The sequence below is a fragment of the Orycteropus afer genome, unplaced genomic scaffold (assembly GCF_000298275.1).
Source record: "Orycteropus afer afer isolate SDZICR_OR568_19922 unplaced genomic scaffold, OryAfe1.0 scaffold00174, whole genome shotgun sequence".
Taxonomy (NCBI): domain Eukaryota; kingdom Metazoa; phylum Chordata; class Mammalia; order Tubulidentata; family Orycteropodidae; genus Orycteropus; species Orycteropus afer.
In genome coordinates, this window is record NW_006921761.1 from 6944996 (window position 1) to 6955563 (window position 10568).

Consider the following 10568-nt stretch of genomic DNA (forward strand, 5'->3'; position numbering starts at 1 on the left):
CAGGGCACGGACCAGACGCTGTTGCCTCACAGGTACTGGAACTCCTTACGGAACCTGGTGGTGTCTCTGCTCAACTCCATGAAATCCATCATCAGCCTTCTCTTCCTCCTCTTCCTGTTCATCGTGGTCTTTGCTTTGCTGGGGATGCAGCTGTTTGGGGGCCAGTAAGTGGGCCCAGAGGGAAGGGTGTGAGCTGGGCCCCATGGGAAGGCAATGCACAGAACTAACTGTGCTGCCTGGTCCGCGATTGCTCCTTCCCCACTGAAAGACCAGGGAGGGCTCTGGGAAGCACCCTTTTCCCCAGGCTGGTGATGCTGGGAGCAGACCCATTGTAGCCGATGACTTTAGAGCCAAAGGGCTGCACCTCCTACTCCTGGGGTGTTGACTTCCTGAGACTTCCTGTTCCCTCAGGTTCAATTTCCAGGATGAGACACCCACGACCAACTTTGACACCTTCCCCGCTGCCATCCTCACCGTCTTCCAGGTAAGGCACCACCTTGTTGCCCCACCCTCCCAGCCTACTTAGCACTAGTCTCCTCCCGGGCTTGGGTGGGGGGCAGCTTTTCCTGTAGCCCCTCCTCAGCTCCCTGCACAATCCTGTCAGTTGGCATCATAGATGGGACTCTCCATAAAACAGAACAAGCCAGAAACCAGATGGGCAGGACTACAGAGTGTGGGCTACAGGTGCAGACCCCAACCCAGGTTGGGAGAAAAGCTGCACATCTGTGGTGCCAGCCTCAGGGGCACATTTTGCTTCCAGGGCACTGTGTGGCAGAGAGCTCTAAGCCACTCACTCACCCTCTCAGCCCTGGACCTAAAGTTACATCTGTCTCGTATCCTCCAGAACAAATACTTAGCAGTCTGTCAACATTCCCTTCCAGTATCTGCGTCAGGGAACACACACCCAGCCACTGCTCTTGGGAAAGCCAAAGCTGCGAGGTCAGGTGGTCCCTGGCCTCTTGGAGGAGACCCTTTCAAAGGATCTCTTGGTGGGTTATTGCTCCACCCTTGCTGCCCTGGGCTGCCTTCCCCAGTGTGATAATCCTGCTGTAGGAACAAGGTCCTTACCCCCATCACGAAGAACCAGTGATCACAACAGGTTGAAGGGGGAAAGAAGAAGGTTATTGAGTATCGAGACCCAAGGAGGCAGGGAGGTTCGTTTCTCCAAAATGCCTGTCTCCCTGAGCAAAGGGGTGAACATGATTCTATAGGGAAATGGGAAGGGGGTTGAAGATCCCTTGGATGGCCAGGAAGGTTCTTCTCTTCCCTGGTGACTCCAGACTCAGCGTCCCTCTTCCTGGCTTCATCTTGCTTCATAGATTATGGTTCTCAGCCAAAATGAGAAAGGGTTATGCTTAGAAGAATACGTAATTGAAAATAACAAATCTAAAAAACTCAGCATCTGTAAAGAGATTGGCTATTCTATTTACTTAAAAGAAAGCAAAAAGGAAGGAAAAATAGCAAGTTAGTCACTATGACTAATGTCTACTTTAATCATGCCTGCTGGCCTGTTAAAGTTCTACAATTTTCAGTGAGGGGCCCCTTTGACCTTCCACTTCAGCCTTCCACAACCCCACAACACATTCTCACCCCATGAACCCTGCAAGGTGCTGTGTCTGAGACCCTGTGTTGGACAAGCACTGTCTGGCTTTGCATGACCCTCAAGACAGCCCCTGGGCTGTGTGTGCTCCTGGCACTGGCTCAGTGTGACCCCTGCCTGTGAGGCTGATGATCCGACTTTTGGCCCAGGCAGGACCACATCTGTGTATGAGGCAAGTGGCCCTTGGCTGTGCCTACTCTAAAAGGGAGCTGCCCTCCCAAACCTGTGAACATGGCGCGGCAGACCTCCTCTTCTGGCAAAGCTGATTCCTGTGAGAAAAAGTCAGACATACCTCCTCTCTCCAACCTTTAATCCAGCTCTGCCACCAGCCATCCTTCCCATGGCACCCGCTACTTCTCTATTGGGTTTGATAATTCATGGTAGTGGCCTCTCAGGACTCACAGACCGTATTCACAGTTACGGGATTTATTAAAGAAGTAACACGTTACAGTTCTGGACCAATGTGGAAGTAACAGGAACAACTGAGGATACAGTCCTTTCATCAGACAGCTTTTTCTTGTCTGTGCCCACAGGCAGGCCTCTCTCTTGCCCCCTCCCCTGGGACAGGCTCCTTTCAGCCCCCTCAAGATAGGCTCCTCTTGGCCCTGGCATCTTCCCTGCTTGGGCAAGTGTTACAAAGCACTTTAGCGCCACTGATAAGTGCCCTACTCGGCAAGCAAGCCTCTTGCCTGAAGGTGCTTGACTCTCATTCCATAGGTTGGGAAGCCCCCTGCAGCCATCTGCCGGCCCCGGGCTACTGCCGTTTATGCCGTCTTCAGTGTCATGGCTTTCTCTGTCTCCTGAGTCTAAGATGCTCTCAGCACGGGGACTCCTGGCTCTTTTTCTCAACCGTAGTAAGGTCCCTTACCACCTCTGGAATTGGCTCCCTGTAAGCTTACCGGGATGTCAGAACTGACCAGTTCCCTACAAAGGTTCCATGCATCTTATTTACACAGTTGCATCCTGAGGGTTCCATGACCCTTATTTACATTGTCCCATCCTGAGGGTTCCAGGCATCGTATTTACATTGTCCCATCTGGTAGCATAGTGGCTAAGGAACTTGACTGCTAAGCAGAAGGCTGGTGGTTCAAACCCACCAGCCACTCCTCGGAAGGAAGATGGGGCAATCTACATCCGTAGTGATACTGCCTTGGAAATCGAAGGAGGGGTCACTATGAGTTGGGTCCGACTCGACGGCACATAACAACAACAACAACAACAACATCCTGAGGGTTTCATGACCCTTATTTGCAGTATCAGCATGCTGTCCAAATCCCCTTCATGGGCCAGAAACACCTGACTTGCATAGTTTCACCCAGTCATTGTGTGGGAATTGTGTACTGCCAAACCAAACTGGGTGATTGGCTGAAGGAGCAGTCGGTCCTAATGATTTACACCCACACACCCTCTTCCTCTTCTGTGGTCCCAGCTCCTTGATTGAGGTGCTGGCAGCAATGCTCTCACTTCCTCTCATTCCCTGTCTTTGGGTGGAGCCCAGCTGCTCATCACCAGCAGTGGCAACCCCACAGGGTGAGCCTTCCTCCCAGAGGTGCTTCTTTTCTTTGTCTGCCATGACCTATACTGCTCTCATTGCCCTCCCCTTCTCTGATCCCTCCTTTGAGTTGCTCTGTGGTTTCTCCCCTCCTCTGAGTCCCTAAATATAGGGATGCTTGTCAGCCCAGTGCTGTTCTCCCTTCTCTGACTGATACTCCAAAAACTTTGGCTTACTCACAGGCCAATAATTTCCCAATTTGATCTCCTAAACATTCTGAGAACTTAAAGGGTGATACCATATATGTGTCACCTCTGAAGACAAAGAGAAAAATGATCTCCAAGCTGGGCTCTGGCAAAGGGTGGCCACATAATCTTCCCTGAGAGGTTTCACCAGTTTGGTGGTTGAGGTGCAGAAGCTTTTGGGAAGAAGTTACTTCTGCCTGTGGAGTTATGGGACCAGGGATGTCCAGAAGAATCTTGAAATTTGGAGAAGGGGCCTTGGGGCAGGGTGTTCCAGGCAAAGTAGTGAGAATGGTGATCAGAATCTGGGGTGGTGCGAACACAGGATGTGGGATGGAAGGTGCTAGAAGGCTGGCAGGGGCCAGGCTGAGGCTCTCTTCCAAGGGACATTGGGGAGCTGGTAAAAGGGAAGGGGCATGACTCATGATCAGAGCAGTGCTTTGTTGTGTTTTGTTGCAAGAAAGCATCTGAGCATGTGTGTAGGGAGTGGTGTGGGCACCTGTGAGGAAGAAGTGGTTGAGGATTGGAGGAAGATTGGAGGAAGGGTTCTTCCAAATAAGGTGTTGCTCTGAGTTTAGATCCCCTCTGCTATAAATGTGGCAGTAAGACATCAATATGTGTAAAAATCCAAAGGATTTAGCCAATCTAAAACATAATTTCTTTGGACGAGAAATGGAACAGAAACATACAGTGGCAAGAGATGGCAGAGACCCTGTCTTGCATGAGGCAGGTCTTGGAAGAGGGAGAGCATGAACATATACACGTGTGGCTGAGCTGGCTCTGAGCACTGGGGAAGGGCCATGGTCCTTCTAAGGAGGCTGAGGAGAGTTGAAGGCTGATTATAGTTGGAGAAGGCCAAGAAGGGTGCAAGGGTGGGGCCAGGTCCAACAGAAGATGACTCAGGAACCCCCGAGACTCCCAGGATGGGAGCTCCCTACTTTGAATGGGGTGGGGTCCCAGGGAGGGTGTGTGATGGGGAAAGAACAAATGCAGACTGAAACATGGTGAAAACTGACACCACATGAGGTGACCAACAAAATCTACAGTTGGAAGGTGAAGTCCTCCGGCAGAAATGCAAATGGCAGAACAAATGCAAAGGGCTTTAAAATAAGTGTTTAATGATCTTATATAGAACCCTAAGGTATCCACAGACAGCATTAGCAATAGACCAACCTAAAGGCCATTAGAGCTAGTAAATGAATTTAGCAAAGTTGCAGGATACAAAGTCAACACACACACAAATCAGTTGCGTTTCTATACATCAGTAATGAACAAGCAAAATGAAGAAAATGATTCCATTTACAGTAGCATCAAAACAAATACTTAAGAATAAATTTAGCCAAGGAGGTAAAAGACTTGTACACTGAAAACTACAAAACATTTCTTAAAGAAGTGCAAGAAGATTAAAAAAAGAAAGAAAGAAAGATATCCTGTGTTCATGTGTTGGAAGACTTACTATTGTTAAGATGAAAGTGTTACGCAAAGTGATACAGATTTGATGCAGTGCCTATCATGATCCCAGTGGTGTTTTTCACAGAAACAGAAACCCATCCTAAAATTCATATGAAATTTCAAGGGATCTAGAATGGCTAAAACAATCTTGAAAAGGGGGAACAAAATTGGAGGACCCACACTTCTGTTTTCAAAACTTACTACAAAACTACCATGATAAACACAGTGTGGTACTGACATAAGGATAGACATATGTACAATAAGGTAAAATGGAGAGTCCAGAAATAAACCTTCACATATATGGCCTGTTAGTTCTCAGTAGGTCTGTCAAGACTAATGGGGAAAGGACAGTCTTTTCAACAAATAGTGCTGGTACAACTAGATATGCACATGAAGTACAACTGGTTAAGCAAGAACTCTAGTTCTGGCAAAGCTGTCCCTCAAGAATGGAAAAAAAAAAAAGACATTCCCAGATAATTAAAATCCGAGAGAGTTTCTTACTACTAGATCTTCCATACAGATCACACTAATGGGAATCTTTCAGGCTGAAAGGAAAGGATATTTCAAAGCAACTTGAAGATACATGAAGATATAAAAACACTGGTAGAGGTAACTATATAGAGAAATATAAAAGCCAGTATTGGCTTGTAATTTCATGTTTTTCCTATATAATTTAAAAGAAAAATGCATAAGATAATTATAAATATATGTTAATGGGCACAAAATGTGTAAAGATGTAAATCTGTTACAATAACAACATAAAGGAAGAGGGATGGACATTTATAGGAGTAGAATATTTGGATACTTGTACACAATAATAAAAATATACAATAGTGTATTTGTGTACTACTGAAGCTAAATTATACTTATTCAACTAGATTTTTATAAGTTTAAAATGCTAACTGTAATTCCAAAGTAACCACTAAGAAAATAACTTTAAAAATACACAAAAAAGAGAAAGGAATAAAAATTGTACACTACAAAAAATATCAACTAAACACACATACACACACACATGCACACACACGGACAGTGATGGAGGAATCGAGGAACAAAAAGCATATAAGACATACAGAAAACAAATAGCTAAATTGTAGAAGAAACTCCTTCCTTGTCAGTAATTACTTTAATGTAAATAGATCCAAGCTCTCCAATCAGAAGGCAGAGATCAGCAGAATGAATTTTTTAAAAACTACCACCACCAACAAAAAAATAACAAAACGTTATCTATAGGTTATCCAAGGGGACACTGCATGATTTAAAATCAGGAAAGGTGTGCGTCCGGGTTGTATCCTTTCACCATACTTATTCAGTCTGTATGCTGAGCAAATAATCTGAGAAGGTGGACTATATGAAGAACACAGCATCAGGATTGGATGAAGACTTACTAACAACCTGCGATATGCAGACGACATGAACTTGCTGCTGAAAGTGAAGATTTGAAACACTTGGTGATGAAGATCATCAAAGACTACACCTTCAGTATGGATTACACCTCAACATGAAGAAAACACAAATCCCCACAACTGGGACTAATAAAATGGAAGTTGTCAAGGATTTCATTTCACTTGGATCCACCCACAGTGAACACCCATGGAAGCAGTAAAGAAATCAAAGGACATATTGTACTGAGCATTTCTTCTGCAAAAGACCCCTTTGAAACAAAGATGTCACTTTGAAGACTAAGATGTGCCTGACCCAAGTCATGGCATTTTCAATAGCCTCATATGGATGTGAGAGCTGGACATTGATAAGGAAGACTACAGAAGAATTGGTGTTGAAATGTGGTGTTAGTGAAGAATATTTAATGTACCATGGACTGCCAGAAGAATTAACAAATCTGTCTTGGAGGAAGTACAGCCAGAATGCTCTTTAGAAGCAAGAATTCTCAGACTTTGTCTCTCATACTTTGGTCATGTTATGAGAAGGGACCAATCCCTGGAGAAGGACATCATGCTTGGTGAAGTAGGGGGTCAGTGAAAAAGAAGACCTTCGGTGCAGTGGGTTGACACAGTGGCAATTGCAGTGGGCTCAAGCACATCAATGATTGTGAGGATGGTGCAGGACTGGGCAGTGTTTTGTTCTATTTTACATAGGATTGCTATCGACCAGAACTGATTCGACAACACCTGACAATGGCATCTACAAAAAACCACAAAAGACTCATTTTAGATACAAAGACACAAAAAAGTTGAAAGTAGAAGGATTGAAAAAGATTCCGTGTGAATAGTAATCAAAAGAAAGTTGAATTGGTTATATTATTATCAGAAAAAATAGACTTTTAAGTCTAAAAATGTTACTGGAGACAAGGAAGAACATTATGTATTGTTATAATATCTGTTTCATCAAGAATATAACAAATATAAACATGTACACACTTAACAGAACATTATATATTGAACAAAAATTGACATAATTGAGGAGAGAAATAGACATATCTACAATAACAGTTGGAGAAGTCAGTATCCAGCATTCAATAATGGATAGCACAAACGGGAGATCAATAATGAAGCACAGGACTTGAACAACACTATAAACCCGTTCAGACATATACAAAACATCCCACCCAACAACAGTAGAGTGTACCTTATTCTCAGCTTCACATGAAAAATTCTCCAGACTAGACCAAATGTTAGGTCACAAAACAATAAATTAAAAAATATTGAAATTATAAAAAGCATCATTTCCAGTCACAATGGAATAAAGCTGGAAGACTCAGAAATGTGTGGAAATGAAACAGCCCATTCTTAAACAAGCAATGGGCCAAAGAAAAAGTTCAGAAAACAAAACCACAACATACCAAAACATGCTGTTGTTAGGACCCGTTAAGTCAGTTCTGACTCCTGGCAGCCCTGCATCCGACAGAATGAAACCTGCCCGTCCTGCCCCACCCTCACAACCATTGCTCCGTTTGAGCCCATTGTTGCAGCCACTGTGTCAGTGCATCTCGTTGAAGTTCTTCCTCTTTTTTGCTGACTCTCTACTTTTCCTAGCATAGTGTCTCCTCCAGGAATTGCTCCCTCTGATACATGTCCAAAGTATGTGAGAGAAGTCTCTTCATCCTCATGTCTAAGGGACATCCCAGCTGTACTTCTTCCAAGACAGACTTACTCGTTCTCCTGGCAGTCTGTGGTATCTTTAATATTCTTTCCAACACCATAACTCCAAGGCATCAGTTCTTCAGTCTTCTTGATTCATTGTCCAGCTTCCATACATGGGCTGCAGCAAAAGCAGTGCTCAGAGGGAAATTTTTAGGGGTAAACACCTACATTAAAAAAGAATGGTCTCAACCAGTGACCTAGCTTTATGCTTTGAGGGATGAGAAAAAGAACTAAGTCCAAGGCAAGCAGGATGAAGGGAATAATAGCGATCAGGACAGAGATAAATAAAACAGAGAATAGAAGAGCAATAAAGAAAACCAACAACACCAAACAAAAGTTTGTTGTTTAAAAAGTGCAACAAGATTGCAAGCTTTTAGCTAGATTGACTAAGAAAAAAAAAAATAGAGAAGATTCAGATTACTAAAATCAGAAATGAGTGGGGAACATTACTACTGACATTACAGAAATTTAAAGGATTATAAGAGAATATTGTGAATAACTGTAGGCCAACAAATTGAATAAACCTAGATGAAATGGGAAAGTCCCTAAAAACATACAAACTACCAAAACTGACTCTCGAAGAAATAGAAAATATAACAACAGATTGAATCAGTAATCAAAAGCCTTCCAACAGAGAAAAGCCCAGGACCAGATTGCTTCACTGATGAATTATACCAAACATTTAAAGAATTACCACCAATGCTTCTCAAAGCTTTGAAAAAAAATTGGAGCTATTTCCTGACTCATTCCATAGGCCAGCATTACCCTGATTCTGAAGCCAAAGGTACCAGAAAACTACAGATCAATATCCTTTACAAATGTAGACGAAAGAATCCTCAACAAACCCAATCCAGCAGCACATCAAAGGGATTATATATCATGCCAAGTGGTATTTATCTCAGGAATGCAAGGGTGGTTTGATGTACAAGTATCCCATGAGTCATTTCTGACTCATGGTGATCCTATGTGTTATAGACTAGAACTGCTCTATAGGTTTTCTCAGGTATAATCTTCCTTATACTACAAATGCAAATAAATTCTAGATGGAATAAGACCTAATTGTGAGAATAAACCTAAAATTCTTAGAAGAGCATAAAAGAGGGTATCTTTATTAGCTCAGGATAAGAAAGACCTTTTTAATCATAAAGGAAATAATTACCAAATTTGACTATCTTAAAAATTTTTCTGTATCAAAAGACACCATGAAAACAATAACACACACCATGGATAAAACATTGTTATTCAGTATTAGCTGAAGTGGACTGGTTTTGGCCATTTTGAACCAGACAACCATATGATCTACTATGCTGGCAATGACAATTTGAAGAAGAATGGCATGGCATTCATCATCACAAAGGATGTTTCAAGATCTGTCCTGAACTACAATGCTGTCAGTGATAGGATAATATGCATACAAGGAGGACCAGTTAATACTACTGTTATTCAAATTTATGCACCAACCACCAAAGCCAAAGATGAAGAAATTGAAGATTTTTCTTTTTTCAATCAACTTTTACAGTCTGAAATTGACTGAAAGTGCAATAAAAATGTGTTAATTGTCACTGGTGACTGGAATGCAAAAGTTGGAAACAGAAGAATCATCGGTAGTTGGAAAATTTGGCTTTGGTGACAGAAATAATGCTGGAGACTGCATGACAGAATTTTGCAAGACCAACGACTTATTCATTGCAAACACCTTTTTTTTCAACAACACAAATGGCAGCTATACATGTGGACTTTGCCAGATGGAGTACACAGGAATCAGATTGACTACATCTGTGGCAAGAGGTGATGGAAAAGCTCAATATCTTCAGCCAAAACCAGGCCAGGGGCTGATTGTGGAACAGACCATCAACTGCTCATATGCAAGTTCAACTTGAAGTTGAAGACAATTAAGATAAGTACATAAGAGCCAAAATATGACCTGGAATATATCCTCCCTGAATTTAGAGACCATCTAAAAAACAGATTTGATGCATTGAACACCAGTGACTGAAAATCTGAAGAATTGTGGGATGATGTCAAAAACATCATCCATGAAGAAAGCAAGAGGTCATTAAAAAGATGAGAAAAGAAGAAAAGACCAAAATGGGCATCAAAAGAGACTCTGAAACAGCATTGAGCAGAGGGTGGCTAAAGTAAATGGAAGAAATGACAAGATAAAAGAGCTGAACATAAGATTTCAAAGAGCAGCTCAAGCAGACAAAGCCAATTACTGTAATGAAATGTGCAAAGAACTGGAGTTAGAAAACCAAAAGGGAAGAACATGCTCGGCATTTCTCAAGCTGAAAGAACTGAGGAAAAAATTTAAGTTTCAAGTTCAATCTTTCAATATTGAAAGATTCTATGGGCAAAATATTGAAGGATGCAGGAAGCAACCAAAGAAGATGGAAAGAATACACAAAGTCACTGTACCAAAAAGAACTGGTCCATCGTCATCCATTTCAGGAGGTGGCATATGATCAAGAACAAATGGTACTGAAGGAAGAAGTCGAAGCTGCAATGAAGGAATTGGCGAAGAACAAGGCTCCAGGTATTGTTGGAATACCCATTGAGATATTTCAACAAACAGATGCCCCACTGGAGACACTCACTCAGTTATGCCAAGAGATTTGGAAGACAGCTACCTGGCCAACTGACTGGAAGAGATCCCTATTTGTACCCATTCCAAAGAAAGGTGA

General features: G+C 42.6%; 1 protein-coding gene across 1 annotated transcript in view; it reads left to right on the top strand.

Moving 5' to 3' along the window:
• CACNA1B (calcium voltage-gated channel subunit alpha1 B) overlaps positions 1-10568 on the top strand; it is a 278427-nt gene that overhangs the window by 129037 nt on the left and 138822 nt on the right. Inside the window, exons 15-16 of the mRNA XM_007947083.1 lie at positions 33-164; positions 412-484. Of these exons, the coding sequence (XP_007945274.1) occupies positions 33-164; positions 412-484 (205 nt within the window). The remainder of the gene's footprint in view (positions 1-32; positions 165-411; positions 485-10568) is intronic.